The sequence below is a fragment of the Lolium perenne genome, chromosome 3 (assembly GCF_019359855.2).
Source record: "Lolium perenne isolate Kyuss_39 chromosome 3, Kyuss_2.0, whole genome shotgun sequence".
NCBI classification, from domain to species: domain Eukaryota; kingdom Viridiplantae; phylum Streptophyta; class Magnoliopsida; order Poales; family Poaceae; genus Lolium; species Lolium perenne.
In genome coordinates this window covers 61,179,883-61,201,347 of record NC_067246.2, presented here as the reverse complement: position 1 = coordinate 61,201,347, position 21,465 = coordinate 61,179,883, and the positions used below count along the sequence as shown (strand labels likewise).

The 21,465-nt window shown below is 39.9% G+C and overlaps 2 protein-coding genes across 4 annotated transcripts; both read right to left on the bottom strand.

The window, feature by feature from the left end:
- Nucleotides 1-294: 294 nt before the first annotated feature.
- LOC127341713 (ubiquitin carboxyl-terminal hydrolase 14) lies at nucleotides 295-9,373 on the bottom strand. Its single transcript, XM_051367643.2, has 19 exons — nucleotides 9,170-9,373; nucleotides 8,908-9,085; nucleotides 7,979-8,091; nucleotides 7,561-7,897; nucleotides 6,907-7,001; nucleotides 6,369-6,502; nucleotides 6,229-6,285; nucleotides 6,037-6,114; nucleotides 5,494-5,548; nucleotides 4,412-4,492; nucleotides 3,764-3,962; nucleotides 3,625-3,682; nucleotides 3,425-3,547; nucleotides 2,668-2,756; nucleotides 2,351-2,440; nucleotides 2,072-2,245; nucleotides 1,842-1,966; nucleotides 1,514-1,640; nucleotides 295-691 (listed from the first exon to the last, which is right to left on the bottom strand). The coding sequence occupies exons 1-19, from the start codon at nucleotides 9,263-9,265 to the stop codon at nucleotides 513-515; spliced, it is 2,388 nt and encodes a 795-aa protein (XP_051223603.1). The 5' UTR covers nucleotides 9,266-9,373; the 3' UTR covers nucleotides 295-512.
- A 943-nt stretch (nucleotides 9,374-10,316) lies between these two features.
- On the bottom strand, nucleotides 10,317-21,238 carry LOC127341714 (transcriptional corepressor LEUNIG). Of its 3 annotated transcripts, none has more exons than XM_051367644.2 (19): nucleotides 21,051-21,238; nucleotides 20,889-20,953; nucleotides 20,072-20,172; nucleotides 19,613-19,722; nucleotides 17,639-17,998; nucleotides 17,449-17,537; nucleotides 16,367-16,454; nucleotides 16,217-16,292; nucleotides 15,830-15,882; nucleotides 15,407-15,715; nucleotides 13,808-14,020; nucleotides 13,459-13,704; nucleotides 13,214-13,334; nucleotides 12,790-12,899; nucleotides 12,530-12,679; nucleotides 11,866-12,021; nucleotides 11,468-11,584; nucleotides 10,944-11,147; nucleotides 10,317-10,817 (listed from the first exon to the last, which is right to left on the bottom strand). In XM_051367644.2, the coding sequence occupies exons 2-19, from the start codon at nucleotides 20,921-20,923 to the stop codon at nucleotides 10,677-10,679; spliced, it is 2,679 nt and encodes an 892-aa protein (XP_051223604.1). In that variant the 5' UTR covers nucleotides 20,924-20,953; nucleotides 21,051-21,238; the 3' UTR covers nucleotides 10,317-10,676. The 3 variants fall into 3 exon arrangements, with proteins under 3 accessions (XP_051223604.1, XP_051223606.1, XP_051223605.1); XM_051367646.2 differs by having other exon boundaries at nucleotides 20,072-20,169; XM_051367645.2 differs by having other exon boundaries at nucleotides 15,830-15,879; nucleotides 21,051-21,237.
- Between the last annotated feature and the right edge of the window lie 227 nt (nucleotides 21,239-21,465).

Here is a 21,465-nt window from a genome sequence, read left to right as displayed (position 1 = left end):
CTTCAACAAATGCAAGCCAGGAAAGAGTATTTCTAATGAATCTACACTTTATTTTAATTTCACCTACTACGTACTAACGAACTGTTAAAACTGCTACAGTAGTTTGCTTTAAAGTTATGTTCGTGTTTGTCGTCGCTAGTCAAATGGTGGCACAGTCACGAAGTATCCACTATGTTCCTAAATATAAGACGTTTTGGGAATTCAATTTGAACTCCCAAATTGAACAGAGGTTGTAGTAAAAAAGCAAAGCTCGTTTAAAAGACCAATAAATTAACAGAACGATAACATATTGAATGACTCCAATACAACCATCCATTCCTTCCATTGCATGAACAGTCACATGGTACTAGCATAAATGTACTTTAGTTGCCAATGCATAATGTCTAAACCAACAAAGCAGCTTCCTAGGTGACCAGTCTACAACCAGCACGGCAAAACAATCATTTAAAAAGATTTGCAAAAGATACGCGTGCTTGAACTATTGACTTCATTCTTTGCCCGTGATGTCTGCTTCAACTGCTAATCCTCTGAAAGAAATAGAGGTATCCCATATCCTTGGGCAGGTCAACAGATGCAGCTACCTTGCTGTCGTTGAAGATTGCCCACCTCCCGTCTTTGAGGACATGGGCCACATAGTGCCCACAATGGGTAGAGGTGCCCATATGGCTCACAAACGCCATCAGCTTGTATCCTAGAAAGGAAATATATTGTTAGCTTACTACTGCTAACGAGTTTTAATCATAGCTTGAGCAACAAAATTACAAACAGTACTACAGTACACCCTCGGTTCCATACAAGTTGTCGCTGATTTAGTACAACTTTCTACTAAATCAGCAACAACTAATATGGAACCGAGGTAGTAAAATATAAGACAGACCGAGGTAGCAATATTTTGACAGACTTAGAAATAAGACGGAACATTTTAGGAGATGGAACAGTCACTGGGAGCATTCCAGTATTGCCTGATTGTTTTCAGACTTGAAAGAATAAGATTTCTAACTGATTATCTACTCCCTCCGATCCATATTAGTTGCCACTAAAATAGATGTATCTAGATATATTTTAGTTCTAGATACATTCATACTAGTGGCAAGTAATATGAACCAGCATCTGATTAACTTTGTAATAGAAGATACTATGGTAAATATCTATATTCAGACATGCATTGAGCATGTGTTACATATGTAGAGTTTCAAGGGTAAGTATAAACCACCGACGAACAACAATTCTTATGAATTATTTCATCCAATTGGCAACCATATATAGGGCTCAGAGGGGAGGTGGAAATACAACAACTTGAATTGTCATTATTCCAAAAAATCAACTAATTCCACAAGAGCAAATACGCTCCTTAAAACTATTCCACAATAGTAACTTACCAGAGTTGAGCATACACAGGCAAACAATAGTTATTTACTTGCAGCAATTACATTAGGGTGTTACGCTCTACTTTATTCATTTGCAAGAGATATGGCTCAAAATAAAGGCAAACAGAACTGGCAGAGAAACTTACTGCCACTTCCATCTGTTATGTATGGATCCTCATCTTTTACATTACTTGCTGAAGAATCAGCAGAGACGGAGCTAGATGCATCAGGGTTGTTGAAAACCCAGTCCGTGGCTCTCTCAATATTCCCACCCTAATACATGACACAGCAAGAGTATCAAGGACATGAAGTTAATGGGCAAACGGCGGAAAAGGAAATGCACGGCTGATACGGCAAATACGCAAAAATCAACTTCCCAAAGGATGGCAAACACCAATTTTCAGAAGTATGGCCAACATTTATGTCTATTATTTCCATATAATTTAGACGATGTAATCATAAGAAGAATCTTACGGAAGCTTTCAAGGCCATCCGGGCAACATCTTCTTGAAATCCAAAGGATAGAAGAGTTTGAACACTTGCTTCATCAATAGTGCTTTCAGCAGACATTGGATCTTGAGATATCGGATCATCAATATCTGCCCAAGTTGATAGCAGTTTCATCGGTCAGATAACTTAAATGTTAACCATTTAATGATGAACAAAGCGATAAACAGTGGAACCTTTTGCTTCTGCATACCAACCTGGATCATCCATGTGTGAGAGGAGCCAATTCATCGCCTCCTCAACACCTGTATTCGATGTATTTATAGCAGCTTTCTGACAGCGAACATAATTGAACCCCATGCTTGCAAGGTGGGACACAATGTCCTCATTGGCAACAGGACGAGCAGGTTCTACTTTGTCACCAGAAGAAGCTGAAAGATGATATTGCTAAGTCATCAAAGATGAAAGTAACCTTTGAACAGAATGAATATAGAATGCTCAGACAGAAAAAGAAAACTGATATGAGACAATCAAACCTCCTTCAGGTAGTAGCTCTTCCCCAGGCTGTACACCTTTGCTGCGCATGTGCGATATATCGATTATATCAGGCACATCAATATAAACATCTGAGATAGAAACAAAATGTCAAGACTCAAAACATGGAAATGTGACTGATTTTGTTAAATCATCCAGAACTAATATAAGTGCCTATCAGGGATGTGAGCAACTGAGCACCGCCAAACTCATCATTCACTCCTAGATTTCAGGCAAAGACCATAAGAACTTACCCAGACTATATCGAGTAACAAAAGACCCAACTAACTCGAAATTATGATAGGGTGAGGAGTATTACCGAGTTTCTTTGGCACCCATCCTTCCCCCATTACAAACTTACGCATCTGCAGCACCAGGTAATCAGGAAAAGTTTTAAGGCCAGTAGTCCTGCAATGAATTTTTTATTGTTACAAGTAATCATAAGATGAATGTAAATAATTTGCCAATAAGAAGCCATCTCCCGGTTCTTAAACATCACTAAACAAAAATATCCAGTCACCACATAATCAAACAGAACACTTTACTGTCCAGTACACAAATGTAAATAGATAAAACATTCTTACTGATCCAGAAAGACAGTTAGTAGAGAAATGAAGCAAAGTCGAAGGGTTGACCGCAAATCCGCAGCAGCTACTGACCTCTCAAACGGTCATATTAAGAGTACCACAAGAACCGCAAATTAAAACTAATTGGCAGAATTCCAAATTGAAGTGCTGCCGGTAGAGCATTACACTTCTATCGCACTGGTTTAAGCTGAACTAGTACTAGACAACATTTCATATGAATTCTAAAACTACTTATTGTTGATCCTCAATACATTAGCTTTTCTTGAGTTCTGATTTGACTAATAATCAATAATCCAGGCAGAAGAATGACTATCTTTCAATTGTTCTACCTTGATACGCTACAGTTCGAAGGAAAGCTTTGAATTTCACGTCAGATTATCACTAAAATATATTAATCGAGTGACATGGACGACGGGATTAGACAAGTGCATGAGAACTTTGATGGCATCTTTTAGCAACTACTGAATACAGATTTGAAGATATACATACTTAATTGCTGTTGTCTTTGAATTTAATGCAGTGCTGTAAAAATCGGGAACTTCGTCTTCGCCTGAAAAACTTGCTAAGCATGCCTCTAGTGGGACTCTTGGCCTCACAATTTCCTCACTAGACCTGTCATGGAAAAACAATGATAACGATGTCATGGTACACACTAGGCAGTAGGATCTGCATAAATATGAGAGACTTACACTTCCTTTCCATCCAAGTCCATTGCAGCTTTCTTCTCATGAAACGCTTCTAGCTGCTCTGCATGCCACAGCCACACAATGTCAAGCTACCAATACACTGAAATCTATACAGAAAAAGACAAGGATTTAAAAGAACCACCTTTGTTAGTCGCTTCGTGCAACGGTATGCTCAAAGAAAGATTGTTTTCAGAATGTGTGTTGTAAGAAACTTTGCCAGAAGGGCATTGAACCCGGTGCTCAACGATGAACTTGAAACCTGAAAAGGGATTTGACTGGTGGTCTCCAGGGTTTGCCTGATCAACTTTTTCAATAAGATGAAGGAAGAAGTCAAGGGCATCCTGGACAAGTAAATAGGATAATGAAAGTTAAGAAACTTGCTGTACTCAAAACTGTGGTTCAGTAAATAAAAACAGCATCCAAATAAATAGCACCTCGATACAAAATAGAAAAAGAGAAAAGGTTCATTTTCTCTACCCATCAACTCTCAGAAGTCTAGGTTTAAACCCTTAACTCTAAAATCAGGGAAATCACGCTCCCAGCTATCAACAACGCACATTACCACTCCCCAAAGACTCATCCAAAGCAGTTTTGGATGGCATGGCAGTGGTTTTTGAATGTGGTAGTATAGTCAACAAGTAAACATGAAGTATAAGGAAATAAGAAGAAAATATCATACTGGAACTTAGAAAATTTAAAGAAAAATCAGAAGTATACAGAAACTTCACTAAAAAACAAGAAATTAAAGAAAAGTAGGATGCGTTGGTTTTGCCAATAGGAATAAAGGTACCTGTTGCCTCATACTGGAAAACTCAGGATGACTTGCTGCAATAACAGACTTGAACATACGGGGACGTATTCCTACTTGTCCCTGTAAAATAAAGATATAGCACTGAGTGCATCACACAATAATACTGGCAACTAAATAACAAGAACGGTCTAGTTATCCATCCAGAACCAGATGATTATAGAACAGTGTGGATCAGCAAGCCAGATCATGAGAACAACACAAAAGTACGACGGGTATTGGGCAGTTGGGTACTGCAACCTCTTGTACTGCTTAAATGAAGGGTATAGAAGTAGTAGAGGACATCATTTCACTAGAGTGGATAGTAAAATGCATAGAATCACAAAAGAACACAAACTGCAATCATGTTTGTATAAGATAGGACAATAGAATATTTGAAGCACTTCTATCCATCCGAACCTATATGGAATATAGTGATAACGGGCTTGCGATGCATGGTCATTGTTGTGCAACATCCATTCTCACAGAAACTCAACCTTCACTACTCCAGCCAGAGAGCATGTAACCACCGTTGGTGCTGTAAATGTCAAAGCTCCTTTCCTTTAATTAAACTAGTATCACGCCCGTGCTATACTACGGAACAAAAGGATGATGCAAAACCTAGTTAACTCAAATTGTATGTCAAGTTAATCGCTGATATGCCTGTAGGTTTGTATGGTGGCACTTGTCGGGATTGAGACAAAGAAGGCAACAAGAGGAGTGAACAAACAACCACAAACTCAAATCTTCATGAGCAAAACCATATAATAAGATAAGATGCAATTTATTTATATCCAAGAAAATTGGTGTATTTTGAACTATTGTGTAACCTCAGAAATTTTAGCCGGACCAACCAATTTAACACATGAACATGGTTTGCCTATCAGTACAAAGAAAATCTCCACTTGCATTTAACCTACTTCGCGAGAAATCAACGAGAGCATTTCCTATGCATTTCACAGAAGTTAAAATGAAGCAAGAAAGTAGTACAATCCAGACTGAATTATCAGTTCACAACCCACAAACACCAGAATTGCAAAGGGCACATACAAACAATAAAAGATCAAGATATAACAAACTATTACCTCCTGATTGGGCTTAGAATATTTACCAGAAAGTATACCATGCGCCAACTTTGTCCTGAAAGGAGAGTAAACAGTTCAAGGACATGAATGCCTAGGTCAAATTCTTGCACAAAAACATGACTCCTTACTCTTCTAAGTATCACACTAATGATAAACTCTTATGAGTCTACAGTTCTCTCTGTAATGCATGATGCATGATTAATGTAACATTGCTATCGAGTTGCACTAGTTTGTGCCAGCGAACTAGTGCCCCACTGAGGTGATCATGAAGTATTTCCCAAGTGGCCAACAACTGGCAGGGAGAATGGAAAATGGCTGAATAGAATCAAATCTAGGAGTAACGTTGTCTATGACTTCAGGAATCTAACTGTAAGAATATGATGACTTCAACGTAAGGAAGTAAGGAATACACAGACATATATCTCCATTGTTTTCTGATTGCATTCCTACAAGCTAACCAAACTGCATCTCAAAACTGTACCAAAATGTAGTGGCACAATTAATGAGCACACCCAAACACATAGGTCATCCGTAATAACTTACATTTGCATGTTAACATCCAATGTTGGATCAGCTTGGGACATTGCGAATGCTGCTTTCAAACTCTGCTTCTCGAAGTACCTGAAACACTCGAAGAATAAATAATGGAAGAGCAGATGCTACTTAGGGCGAAGAGGGTGGGGTCAACAGTTGATAAATAAATCACACGGTATCATATGAGGAAGTAGAACCAACCTTGATATAAATGGATGGGTTGAAAACATAACTTGCATTATTGAAGCCATATAGCAACTGCAAAAAGGGAGAAAAGATATGTATTACTTACAACAAGTTATTAGAAGAGAAGAGAATCTTATGTAGTCAAACCGTGATACCTATTTCCAAGGTTTACAAGGCCAGTATAGCCCGGTCCATATAAAGGTTCAGCATCTTTGCCACTTTCTTGTATTCTATTCCAATCAAAATTTGTGTTGTGGTCAAGTTCTCTTTCGGCAGTGGTCATCTCAGTCTGCAAGAACAAAGAAAACAGAACCTCGTATAAAGAAGGGCAATGAATAAATCATGCATCAATGCACTGCCATAGCTAATTTTTGTGTCTATTGTCTAAAATTAGCATAGACACAGATCTTTTACCTGGCCAATAACACTTAGAGCAACCTATTTTCATACCAGGCAATAACTAAGTTCTTTATAGGTTCAAGCATGCAATGATCTTCGATAAGTAATACCATTCCCTAAAAGTTCAATATCTAACTCTACTCTTGATTCATGATTTACATTTAATGCAATAAATCTATAATTAGGAGTCAGACTAGTATGTTTTCTGTCAAAAACCATTTTACTTGACCAATCTTTAGAAGGAGTGAAAACCATTATCACAGATAGGCACCACTATAAATGGTTGCAACTCACCTTTTGGAGTGAAGAAAAATCGATACCAAAATGTGATAAGTGCTGAGCCAATAGTGGATCTTCAACGCTGTCATCTTCCGGGTATGAGTAAACGTCTGAGCTGTCACACAAATTTTGGTATGAATAGGTAATTTACTAAATAGAAAAATTAATGGACAAAGCAATCTCTGCTGAGTGGCCTGTCTTATAAGGCTCTATTTGTAAACATAAATGGGTATGCGGGACATAGCTTTATACCAAAAGGCAAAAGTTTACAAGTAAACCTACTACTATATGAAGATAACACCTGGAGGGTTGAAAAAAACAATTAAAAACTTTTTAGACATTTATTAAAAAGATGTACCTTTGATACCAGTTAGAAAATACTCAATTCATGTCACTCGCTTTTTACATTTCAATCAACTTTGTATGCCCATGAATGCAACTTCCACATTGTTTTTCTCACAGAAAATTACTGGATGTTACTAAAAGTGTGTTATTCCAGATAAACATTTATGTAAAACCTACTGATATCGTTTTCATACAACTGGCTTTGAAGATGAAAACTATTTGATTGCACATCTGACAGTCCTGCTCCTTCCAAATCAGGTACGTAGAGTAGCATATAATGAAAATAGCAATTCCAAAACTGCAAAAGTTCAAGTGTAGCATTACCTGCTCCTTCCAAATCAGCAGTAATTGTTCCAAGCTTTACCGCTAGAGGATATTTAGTCTGCTGGTAGTGTTCAACAGCATGATTATTCCCACCACTTCCATCCCAGACCTTCCTCCCACAGAGGATCATACCATCGGTTAGATTTAACCAGAGATTCTCTGTTTTATCACACTTGCTACACTTCCATCCATTAGGAGGCACAATTACACCATTGTCTAGTTGTTGCAGATCCATAGCATGTGCACTGATTAGCTTCTTGTCAGCCACCCAAGAAGCCAGTTGTTGCTTTCTATCAGCACTTTCAGCAAGTATAACTTTATCAACTGCAAGCCTAACCTGTAGATTCATACTACATTAAATTCTAATAACTATGGACATCATATAGCTTCACCCTTATACATTCAACCTAAATTTTACCTTCTCTGGCAAGTCGACTGATGGAAATGGGAGAGAAGCAAATTCAGGCAAGACAACAATTTCATAAGTAACGTCGTACTCAGGTTCTTGTTCAGAAAAACCTCCCTCCACTCCTATAAATCAAGGGAAAAAAAGTATCAGTAAGATGGCGATTGCTTCAAAATGCAAATGACAGATAGCTCTATTCTCACTGTTCAAAAGTGCAACTCTTATCAGCCCATCTGAAAATGTAGTTTCTATGAACCCCATATTTAAAGAACGAACAATCAGAAACTTCTGTACAGTTACCAACAGTCTCACCACAAATTCATATACTTGGATTTTCAGAATATAGCCATGTGCTGATAAGAATTGCACTGTGTCCAGATCTTGGGAACGTAATTATTATCAGCACATAAGTTCGATTCTGAGAATCCAAATATATATATATATATATAGACAGGCCTCATACAAAACTAGTACACACGGCAAACCATAAACAAGGCCATAAAAACACCAGTCAACCAACACAGACACCTTACGTTACATGTAAATTTCTAGTGTCTATTTTATACTATGCCGCTTACACATAATATCGACAAAAAATAAAAATAAAACACAACAGTACTGCGAGGCAGGAATTCAGCAAAAAAAAAGGAACAATACCAGGAGATAATTGTTTTACACTAGACTGGGCAGGGCTACTATGCAAAACCAAAATTCACATCACAGGAGAACCTTAATCAAATAAAACAAGCCAGACGTAGCAGAGCACTTGTCTGCAACAAAGCACATCTTATTCGCACAAATTCCTATGCTATATGGTGGACCAGCTCTACGGTAACAAATAATGTGAATCCAGAGATCATATGTTCTCTATCATGACATCCATAGCAACAAATAACCACATTAAACACGATGTAAGATAGAGGTTGGTTATATATATATACCGATGGCGAGCAGGGTGGGCTTCTTGAGCGGGCGATCCGCCTCCTCGGGGTCTGGCTTCCGGCGCTGCACGATGTGGAGGTACACGGGGTTCTCCGTCTTCTCGAAGTTCCAGGCGACGTGGTCCCTCCCGAAAGCCAGGAACGAGTTCATGTCGACGTACAGCCCGCCATCCGACCTCTGCGCGTGCACGCAGACACGGGATCAGTTCGCGTCAAACCCTAGCACGATCGAGGAGGTACAGGAGAGGGATGGGGGGCTTACGGGGGTGTCGAAGGAGACGCAGCACTCGTCCTTGTGGATGCGGTTGGTGGGCTCCGGGATGCGGACCTTGTGGAGGCTCGCGCGGAGGAGATCCATGGCCGCGGCCCGCGGCGGGCGGCGGCGACGGCGGAGGCGGAGCGCGTCTAGGGTTTTGGGGGAGACGGCGAGGAGAGGAGATTGGAATTAGAACGGAGAGGTTTGGAGAGAAGGGGGATTTATGCTGTAGGGGTTAAATTAATCCGGGTCCTGCGTTTGGAGTTTACTTTTCTTTTTCAGGAAACTTGACTGAACTTTCTGGATTACACGAGAATCTTCAGGATTTGAAAACGTCCATCGCTTTTTATTTTAATTTTTTTCAAAATTGAACTTTATCGAAGCACTGGAGTTCTAACCGACATGTCAAAATTCGATCGAAAAGTCAAAATGACGAAACAAATGTAATTAAAATCAAGGTATATTCCGTTTCATGAAGAAAAATAAAACAGGGTATGTAACCAATTTCCGTTATTTTGAGCGAAAGCCGAAAAGCCCAGCCAAAATAATGTAGCGACGTGCGACCGAACAGGATGATCATGCGTTTACCTCTCAGATAACCAAATATGAAGCGGATCAATCCCTGCAGAAATGGGCACAGAGCTTGGAACATAGCCGGGTACGCCTGCACGAGCTCTGTCCAGAACGCTCCGTAAAGTTCAGGGAGGAACGTTCGCGGCCGCCGACGCCACACAAAAATTCATTTAGCCTGATCGCCTTCCTCAACGGCCCTGCGTGTTGAGATTTATCAATCTTTACATATGCTGATATGCCGTGTGAATTCAGAGAAGGACGGCCAAATATTCCTTCCGTGTGTAGGTTGTGAATTCCTTGCCCCTTTCCTAGTCACAGAAGCACCGACTCTTTTTTTCTAACTTTCCTCACATCAAGCATATGGCTGACTTTGATACTCTCCGTTACTAAAAAAAAGCTGCTCAACACTATCTAGATACGAAGATAAATAGACACATTTTAGTTGAGCTGCTTTTTTAAAAACAGAGGGAGTATTAAACTTTTGGCCAACATACAAATGTACCAACCCTAGCATCTGTTAGGGGTTTCGAAAATTTCAAGAAAAACAATGGTCATTTCAGAGCAGAGATGCAGTACGAACTAGTAGCAACTTAACACCTCTCAGGCCATAACCATTTCAGAGATCAGGATTGCAGGTGTCAGTCAAACCTGAGACTGAGATGCACTATAAATATTAGCTGATGTCCTATACAAAAGGCTAGTGTCCCAGCACTAGTAATAATCCACCCTCAACGGTTCCAGGGTTAGCAACCAACAGATTGTACTCCAACGGTCCAGCCAAACATATATCCAGTTCTGCATAAGTAGGGGACTATACTAACTATCTAGAGTCTCCACCAGCGGCACAGCGGACCAGCCGGGGAGCAGCTCACGGTGCAACAAAAAGGCGCCCATCCATGGTTACGGATCAGGGCGCGGTGAGGGTGAGCTCGGGAACGGTTCATTTCCACAGCTTGACATGCTTGTCATGGCTGACAGAAGCAACCAGGCCAGAGCTCGAGGAGGCCAGGGCGGAGACGAGGCCGTCATGCGCCGCGACAGTCATGCTTCTGTTCTCCAGCAAGTCCCACAGCTCAAGAGACTGCATTTGTTCGACACAAAAACACTCGTAAGTGCACGGAGGATGTTACAAGTGTGAACATTAGGAGGAAGGCTGCTTCGGATGTGTCGTGATTGTAAGATGCTGTTACATGCTAAAAACGCTTACCTGGTAGCCACCAACGATGAGCAGAGATGGATACGAAGGGTGGAAAGTGCACGCGTGAAACTTGTTCCCGTTGCTGTTGAGTTCTTGAACGCTGTTCTCGCTGGCAGAATTCAAAGACCATACTTTCACTGTGTCTTCACTGGTGGAGGCAAGATATTCACCAGAGGGGCTCCAACACACTGAATCAACATGAGCGGTGTGGCCCTGCAAAAATACCCAAAAAAAAGAGTGATGCTTGAGTGATCTCTTCCCATTAACTCGCAAATTTGAAATGACAACTAGCAAAGTAAAATCAGGTTACAACAGCCACCTGATGACTAGAGAAAACACTTAGTTAAGAGCAATTTTTCATTAACAGAAATGAATCTCGCAAAGTTGACAATGAACAATTGAAAAAAATTGGTAGATGTCAAGATTTAGTTGGACACTATATCCTGAGGTAAATCCTCGAACTAAACATAAGCAGATTGTATGCGCCCAGTTGTTAGGTAGAAATATAGTGGTTGGAGCCATCCCGCACAAACCTCAAATCTCCTCACACAAGCTTGTGTTTCCACGTCCAGTATAGACACAACATTCTCTGAAGCTACTGCAAGATATGCACCATGACGTGGCTGAAATCTTAACTGGCTCGAACCTCCCTGCACAAGGAATGCGTGCAAGTAAATCAACTTTATTGAAAACATGTAAGTAAATCAAGAAATGCATGACCATCTGCCACTTGTGCTGGTGTCGTCTCACTATTTTATAGCTGTCCTTGACACCAATTAAACAATTATGTATTCTATGACGTATGTCTTCAACAGATAGCCACTCAGCATGTACAACTTCTATAAATTAAATTTTATAATACAAATATTTTGTCTGTCACTCACAACAAAGCAGAGATTGACAGAATGTTCAACTAGCAAAATTGAGTAACCTTGAAAATTCGGACAGCTCTTCCATTGTTGATACTCCAGAATCGTATCTCACTATTCCCGTCACAAGAACACATGAGGTCATCCTTGTTTGGGTGAAAATCCAGTGACATAACAGATGCTGAGTGCCCCGTAAACATGCAAGCTGCAACATCTTGCTGCAAAAATAAATTATAGGGGTCAAATGTTAACAACGCTGCTATTGAAAACATATCTTAGAAAAACATAAGACATAGTTTGTTGCATTGGACATCTCCCAAGCATCCAAATCTTCAGAGATCAAAACTATCATACATATCTCCTGAGGAACAAATAAGATTTACTTCCAAAATGAAGAATTCATGCCATGTAAGGAATCTAAGAACTGATGCTGTGGATGGTGGATCTTTCATAACAGGTAGAGTCTTTCGTGCAGGGATTGCTTGAACTGCATTCTCTGTGACTCCACAGCCTAAATAACTATAGTTTGCAGTTTTAGCACAAAGGTAACTGAGAAGGCATGTTAACTGAGTCATAAAAAAATTAGCAATGTGACGTATCATTAGATGTTACTTGACAGAGTCATGGAATGCAACGTATCCAAAGCATGTCAACTTGACTGGCAGACGTATCACAGGGAACAGATGGTAAGAAGAATTGGACTGTTGACCAATCACACAGGCTTACATTGTCTAAGTCCCAGACCCTGACAGTTTTGTCAAATGATGATGTAGCAAGAAGTGGACCGCTTGGACTAAACCGTACATCAGTTATCAGAAGAGAATGATCCTCCAATGTTGCTTTTTGTTTCAAAGTTTCAGCATGCCACAAGACCACCTGCATTGCAACAAAGTAGTTATATATTTGAATGCAGGACTCCACAAATATACAATATCCATTTGACTGAGTAGCATCATTAGCATGACTGCATGAGCATGCATGTTTACCTTCTTGTCATGACCCCCAGTAGCAAGTAGCTTTCCATCTGATGAGAAGTGACAGCAAACAACCTTGTTTGTGCTTGCTCGAGCTGAAGAAATCTCTCGGAAGGTCAATCCTGCGTACAATACACACACAAAATTGACTATAAAACAAATTTAGGATATGGCCTTCCACTAAATAGTGCAACGTATTGAGCCAGCATATTTTTCTTTGAAGCGTGTTAGGTAATTCCTGTCCGTAAGGAGCCCGAGGTTCCCATTAAAAAAAGGGCCCAAGGTTTGTAATTTTATACACTTGGTTTACATAACTTCAACCTAGTTGAGTAACCCGGTTGGGACCAGTTTATACTACACCGCTGACCCAGCCAATGAGTGACAACAAATTGTGATAAGCCTTATGGTACTAATCAGATCAACCAAAGTATCACACCTTTAGCAGAAGCCATACAACGACTGCGGGCATCACTTGGACCTGCGGCATCATCATGCGACAAGAACGAGTCCACATTATCTCCCAAGCAGTCATCCTCCCCAAGACGATCCATGCCAACCTTCAGAGTCAAGGCATAAAAGAATGAACCCATAGAACGGAGATATTGCAAGCTAACTCTCACACATCAACGTAACAGGCTAATACTAACGATTCGTCCAAATACTTATCAAACTACAACTTACAATTTGATCCGTTGGCGATTCCCCTGTGCCTGGAGCATCGGCACCAAAAGCAACCATAGACTTTGATATGCTTGCATTATGATGCATCGATGGCATTGATATGGTGTCTCCTGGAGTATCTGTGGAAGGGGTTGAGGGTGCCGAGCTGGGACAGGGGCCAGCAGTATTCATAGTACCAGAGCTGTTAGCTGGACCAGATGATGAGGCAGGCTGTTTGCGTTTTCGCCCATTTTGATTCTTGGATACCTGCAAAACCATATCAGAGTTTGTGGTTTACGAAATTATGCAAAGTGGAAGATTTAACAAAAGGACATAAAATAAAATATTACTCCACGAAACAGAGTAAAACCTGTTCATTTCCACGAAAGGAATTGCACGAGAGTCCATCCATAATAACACCACTTCCAGCAACCATTTTTTCATGATGGCCACGAAAGTCAAGGTAGTGATTTGAGCTTTGTGGTTGCTGACTCAGTAATGATTGTTGAAGGAGCTGCTGCTGACTACTGCTTTGTTGTTGCTGACTGCTGCATTGTTGTTGCTGCTGCATAGCTGCTATCTTCTACTACAAAGAACAGAAGTGATGAGGGTCTATATGAAGATATAGAAGTTACCACAAATGGTAGTTGTGGGGTACCATCTGAGCAAGCATAAAGTAACAGCCAGATGATCGTGTGATCATGCAAACTTTTAGATTTACAAAGAGTACTTGAGAAGAACTAAGGGTGGTTGCACCAACGCAAAACTTTTAGATTGTCAAAGATGATTATTGTTCACAATTTGAATTTGCATTCATTTTCTAATGGAGGTGCACTGAGTTCAAAGTGATTCTAAGATGGACAATAAGGACATTGTGGCTTTTCAAGCTACCAGAGAAAGCATTCAGACAAGGCAGTTCATCGTTGAACTAGAAGTGGCTCCAAGTGTCTCCGGTCCATTAGATCTCTATTGTGATAACAGATCATGACACTAGATGTCTAGATGTCAAACGCAAAAACATACAAATATTAGATGGGCATCAAAGAGGCCCGAGGAGCTGCAGATTAAAGCATGCCTCCATTTATCACCTTGAAGGAGCAGAGCTAGTTGACAGCAACCTCCTCAGGCGGCACGCTACAAAAAGCAGTCCCAAGCTTTCAGGAAATATTTAGAATCAGGCTGGATATAGTTCTTGGCCGGAGATTGCCCACTCTTGAAAAGTCTGCTCTAGACTGAGGAGAAAGAGGTCAGTTTGAACCCATGGTGCTGCTAGTTAATGCGTGGCCACTTTTTGATCGAGTCCAAATTGATTGGGGTGGGCTTGCTTCTGGTTCTGGGCTTGTCAAGATGGTGCTTACAGACTAGCAGAGGCCCACTGAGACGGGACTTGTGGGCTTCGAATCTGCCACTCAGGGGCTTTGGGTTGATCACGTGACGACCAGTGACCTCAGAAATAGCCTGGAGTTACAGAGTAGGCGAGAGCTCAGCCAGGTTAGCACTCTCTTCGCAGGAATTTTTTTGGGAAAGCTTGTGAGAATTGCCAGCTCAGCTTCAGTTGTCATCCATATGGACAACAAATCATACGCAAAACGACCCTAGGCTTATAATATTTTATGATGGATTTAAATAAAGTTTGATGACTGCTTGCTAACCAGAAGATTAATATTCAATACAGGGGTGAACTTTAAACTCGGCCCTAAGTTCAGCAGGGTAATCTACACTTATCTTGTAAGAAAATTGATAATTCAGAATACCAAGTTGTCAACATGGCATATTTTTCTTATGATAAATTTAAATAAAATCTGATGACTAACCACTGACCACAATACAGTGTTATAGTGTGGTAGGAACCAATTAGTAAACACAAAAGAAAAGAAACAAGATGTGAACTACATGCATAAATCTGCAGTGCAAGTATGAGCAGTGAGAAATCATATGCATATACCAAAATATGCAAGTCAGAACTTACCTTCATCAGCATATCTGTCTCGATGCGCTGCCCGTGTGAATACATGTTTTGCAGTGAAGGCCCCACACTAGGAATAATCTCTGGGAATGCGTTTGACGGGCCATCCCTTCCAGGAACCATGTTTCGACTGCTCAAAAGCATCCGAAGCCTTCTGCCATCCATCTCTGTAGATGACGATGTAATATTTTGTTGTGCTTGAAGCAGAAGCTGTTGCTGCTGTGGAGTGAGAAACTGAAGATGGTGCAACGCTTGGGGAGTCTGAACAAAAGATTTTTGTTGTAGATATCCAGATCGAAGCTGATCTAACCCCTGAACAGTTATGACAAATTGAAATACATCATGAGAACATAAAATATTTAGAAGCCATACTTGCCGTGGATTTACAAATTAGATGCCAGAGATCTAATGAAGTGAAAAACTAACCGTAAGAGGCCACCCTTTCAAGGTCAGATTATGCCCTGCTTGATTAGTGCCTGCTAGACCAAAAAAAAGTATCAAACAGTAATGTTCAGTATGTAAATGAAGGAACACATTTCGAGGTATTAGGACATCTAATAAGCAGTCAGACTTCAGCCGGGGGTTTTCTCCCCATTTCGAAAAAAAGATATGCGCCAGATAGCTACAATAGCAAAAATGAGCATTCACGAAGAAAAAGTAAATTATTTGCAACATTATCAATTATAATGAATAGAAATATCGAAAAATATGTTTTCAGGTTCCGTATACTATGAGGCCATAAATGTGAAAACAAGATGACATCAGGCATGAAAGCAGAAACACCAAAATATACTATAGTTCAATGGTGAACACCTGGTATTCCAAGTAATGATCCGTCTGCGCCTGCAGCCCTAAGATTTAGAGTGGCATTTGTGTCTGCCTTGATTTCCTGGTATGATTCAACTTAACCAGTTATATACATTGGCATATTAATGAACGCGATATCTCAAGTAAACTATCTACCTGTGTTGATCCCTGAAGCTGTAGGCTTCTGGCCTGAGCTTGTTGCAAAGTACCTGGCACTCCACCAGCAGATCCTTGAAATATTTGCCTAAAAATTAAGAACAGCAACCCAGTTAAAAGTTAAAACACATGTAAAAAGAAGCCAAAGACTTTTCCCTACAACATTCATGTAAACAGCAACAAAATGATAATATCAAGCATACAGGCAAATAACTGAAATGTCCTTGTAACTGAAAGAGAAAAAAACATAAATGTCGTAATAGCATCCGTCAACAGACAGAAATGCTTTACTTCGATTTTTCATGCAGTGGGTCCTTATGGACCTAGTAAAAACATTTGCAGGACTTTGCACAATTTATCAGCAAACCAATAGCCTTAATGAATATTAAAACATGCCCAAGGATTCAATCAAATAGATTTGCCTACTAACTTTAAATCCACCTGTAAAAGTTGTAATGGCCATTTACGCATTTAGATATTGAAACTTCGACTTTCAAAATCAGTATGGATGGAACAGATTTATTTTGAAGTAAATAACAGTTCCATTAATTCCATTCAAGACACCCAGATTTGCTAGAAGGTCATCGGAAATGCAGCGACTTGAAATGTTGGAATATATTAAAAGAATGAACTTTGGATAAATGTTAAACTAGAAACAGATATAAAAGGATAAAGGTACTGTATGTTTTTAAATTCTTACTAGGTTACAAAATAACCTCTTATTTGTGACAAACAAGTCATCCTGAAAGAACAATATGCAAACAAAACTACAGCAGGAACAAGCTTCATGATTATGAACCTATAACTAGAGTCTACAAGGAAATAGAAAGCTACAAATTGAAGTGAAAAAAATAGAATTTGAGGACTCTAATTGGTAAGATAAGACTAAAACTGACAAAACTGGAACTTCAGTGGTTGGTAGATGGCATTTGGCTTAGATCTCCACAAAGATGAGGACTTTTTACACTAGTCAGTGTCCTATAGAAGATGATGCCACCAAACTGCTAGTTATCTGCACTACAAACTTCACTACAAGTAAATGCACTACTAGCAGGCATTGATAAGTGGTTTGCAGTTTGTACCCTGAAGCATGAGCTGATAATGCGGAAGACTTCAGCAAAGATGCCGGGTTTGATTCCAGCAGCTGCCCAATGTTTTCATTAAACCTTTGCTGCAGTAAGAGTTGGCATGGAAATATTAATGCATGTCACTTATATCAATCATATTTGAGGGGGGTTTAAGCAATAGTACAAACTGCCACTGAGGAAATACCTTTATTGATGCCTCATCCAAGGTGTCACTCTGCACAGGAATCTTCATTCTCTCTTCATATATCTTTGGAGACGAAGAATTTGTCGCTACAGTATTTAGTTGTGGTGGAGGATCAGCAGATACTGAACCATTCTGAGGACTAGCGGGCAAATAATTGCTATCGTTGCGCTGTTGTTGCTTCTGGTGGCGCCGTTGCTGCTGAGGATGTTGCTGCTGATGCTGCTGTTGTTGTTGCTCCTGCTGCTGTCTCTGTAGCAGGAGCTGATGCATATGAATCTGCTGTGGTGACTGCTGGGCATGAACATGCTGCTGCTGCTGCTCCAATGATGACTGCTGCTCTCGAGATTTGATTGACTGTGTCTGGGACGCAATGGCATAGTCATATATGGGAATAGCACCACGCAGACAAGCAAGGAAAAGATACTTCACGATTATGCAAACCACATTGTATGGCTAGGAGTGGCAAGCAGTTCCAGAGAGGGAACCTAGGTGGTAGCCACTAGAAATAAACAGGTACTGACTACTCAGAAACAAGTCTAATGGATTCATGACCTTGGCTACTGGTGAGCACTAACAAATTTATAGTTTTATAGATTGAATGAACATAAAAGTACTATCTCTCTTCCAAAAAATAAGGTATATAAATTTATTTGAAGTCCAAGTTTACTAAGTTTGACCAAATATATAGAAGAAAATATCAGCATCAACATTGAATAAATACACTATTAAAATATATTTTACGGTGAATCTATCGATATTGATTTGGTATTGCAGATGGTCATACTTTTGTCTGTAGAATTTGTCAAACATAGGGCTCCTTTGATTAATAGGATAGGAAAAGCATAAGAATAGGAAAGACATAGGATTGAGATGTCATGCATACTTGAATCCTATGGGAAGATGAAGTGTCTTTGATTGTAGCACAGAAATTTTCATTAGGTATGAAGCTAATGTTTTTTCCCTATAGGATTTGCACTACAAGATTCCTATAAGATTATTTCCTATGGGATATGTTCCTATGAGGCTATGAATCAAATAGCTTACGTAGGAATTTCCCATAGGATCGAAATCCTACACGATTCCTACACAAATCCTATGAATCAAAGGAGCACTCATAAGTGTCTTTGATTGTAGCAAAGGAATTTTCATTAGGTATGAGCTAATATTTTTTCCCTATAGGATTTGCACTACAAGATTCCTCTAGGATTATAGGATTATTTCCTATGGGATATGTTCCTATGAATCAAATAGCTTATGTAGGAAATTTTCCATAGGATCAAAATCCTACACAAATCCTATGAATCAAAGGAGCACTTAGAAGACTCTGACTAAATTTATAAGCCTTATTTTTTTGAGCGAATGCGCCTTATTTTTTTGGAACGGAGATAGTTGCTACAGACCATGGCATCAAGATAAAGTACCTTTTATCCTAACCAACAAGACAAATAGGTATTAGTGTTTTGTATGGAGAATTAACTTCTAGATTTAAGAAACATACAAAACATCAGGAAACAGATATGGTGCAAATTAGCCAAAACCCACCAGAATCTAGTTGATTTGTTGATATATGTGAGAAAAAACAATTCAAATGTAGGTTGGCGAATGCCAATAAGTCACAGGTTCTTCAATAATTGCGTGATTGCACAGTCATTTTTCAATTAGCTACATGGTAAAAATTGAAATGAACAGGAATGAACCACAAAGGCTTTAACCAAGATAAATCGATTAGGTTTTCTTTTGTTGTCTCAGCAGTATTGTGAAAAATCTTTGATTTTGCCTCCACTGGTCACGTGGAAATTTTCAGCATGCTTTACGATATGATTATATCAGTGAGTAGGGTATGCATGAACATTTTCAGGTTTACAGTAAAGTCATATAACCATATTGTTTAGCCACAACAGCATCAGGGCAAGCAACAGCAGGAACTTGTAACAATCAATCTGCATGTGATGTAGCAGTATAGCCTATACAAACCTCAATGTACGAATTAGCAACATCGGAATGTTTGTCGTTTGTCCTTGAAATGAAGATGTCCCAGAAGACCGACCACCACTCGAAGAGGAACCCCCCTGGGGCGTCAATTGCTAATTGTGAAATTACAGTGGCACGTGTTAGTAGAAGAAAATTTAGTTATGTTCTTCAAAATGCAGAAATATCAGACTGGCATAGATAAAATCAGACAAACACAGAACTTTGTTTAGCACACTTGCATATGTCTTACTGCACATCCAGTCATGCACCTCTCTTGCACAGGCAGCAAGCAATAAATATTTTCATCTGAAGGCGACAAAAATGGAACTGTCTACCTGACTAGGTGCCCTCTTTGGCTCGACGAATCAAAATATTTGGACGTAATGCAGAAAGATAGAGCTTGGAACTAAAACGAAGCAACTATGTAATTTGATCACTGACACACCGCAATGTAGCACTCACCAACAGGATCTGGAGACAAATTGCCTTCTGCTTGAAATGCCTTTGCAGTTTTCTGCAGGTTCCTCTTCACCAAGTAATCATGGATGTACACATCCAAGCTGCTTCAGGATACATATGGCAAACATCAGTTCCACAGTCCAGATCAATAGATCACCAAGGTTAATTAGATGATGAGGACAGGCCCGAAAGAACTTACTGAAATCTCGTATATACTGAAAAAAAATCCACAAAGAAACCCCACAAGGCACTGGACACAACAGGAGATGCAAACAAAAAAAATGGAGGAAAAAATAGAGAGATAAAATGTGCATTAAAGTACTGTACTAAATATGCATTAAACTATCTCAAAAAAAACGATGCATTAAACTCTCAGAAACCAAAAAGCGGCAAATACGCAAGAAACAAAACATTGTCTGGAAGAAAAAGGGCAGAAAAGAAACATAGAAAGAAGGTAAAAGGTAACAACTTTTGCAAAAGAAGAAAGAAATATGCAGAACGGGAAAACAGCAAGAAACTCGAAGGAGGCCTGGAGCACTTGTTTCTTGAACAAATCATGTAGACCTAATGTTTTTGAGCGGATAATCTGGTACCAGGGGAGAAGTGGGCGGCGTTGTAACAGAAAAATCACAAGAAAGAACAGTGTAAAACGACCAAGAAACCAGCCTGCATACGGAAATCAACAAGGTGAAGCTTCTCGACCACATTAAAAGGGAATGTGTCAAGGTCATAAGAATAGCAGCAATATGTTTCCCTTCCAAAAGTAATCTGCTCACTGAAATAGACAGGGAGACGGAGCAAGCAGAGAGATTGAACTCACATCTTGTCTGCGTTCCACGATGGATCCTCCGCCATGGCTGCCGCTTCCTCCAACTCGCGGCCACACTGCACGAGTACACAGGAACGCCTCAAGAACTGCCAAAGAGCAAGAACGCACGGAGGACAGGGGCGGCGAAGAAAAAAGAAAGATTTGACCGCTCACATTCTGCTCCAAATCTAATTTCGATGCCACCTTTGCGAAGCGAAGCGCAAGTTGCTTCTTTAAAAAACTTCGATTAAAGAGGAGAAAAAGGTAGGTGCGCGTTGATTTAATAAGGGGAGAAAGGAGGAGAGGGGAGGGGAATGGAATAGAGGAATGGAATAAAAAGAAAGAGATGAACAGGAGGAGAAGAGGAGGACGAGCAGAGGGAGGCGAGGGCTTTGGCCGAAAACCCCAGTCCCCTGCTCATTTCGCACCCTCGCCCCTCGCGTATGTGTAAATTGCGAAAAGGGCATTACAGAATATGTTTCTTGCGGTTTATACTTGATTTTGTATACTTGATTGAATATATTTTTTCCCCATTTGCATTTACTGAATAGGCCTTCTTGGTTCTAAAAATTCTGGTCGATTTTGGCTT

Coding starts and splice junctions, on each gene's coding strand:
- LOC127341713 (XM_051367643.2), bottom strand. CDS start 9,265: ATGGATCTCCTCCGCGCGAGCCTCCACAAGGTCCGCATCCCGGAGCCC. Junction 9,086..9,169: donor GCGTCTCCTTCGACACCCCC/GTAAGCCCCCCA, acceptor GTGCACGCGCAG/AGGTCGGATGGCGGGCTGTA. Junction 6,503..6,906: donor ATTTTTCTTCACTCCAAAAG/GTGAGTTGCAAC, acceptor TTGTTCTTGCAG/ACTGAGATGACCACTGCCGA.
- LOC127341714 (XM_051367644.2), bottom strand. CDS start 20,923: ATGGCGGAGGATCCATCGTGGAACGCAGACAAGAT. Junction 12,900..13,213: donor TTGTATGGCTTCTGCTAAAG/GTGTGATACTTT, acceptor TATTGTACGCAG/GATTGACCTTCCGAGAGATT. Junction 11,585..11,865: donor GAGCTGTCCGAATTTTCAAG/GTTACTCAATTT, acceptor TTCCTTGTGCAG/GGAGGTTCGAGCCAGTTAAG.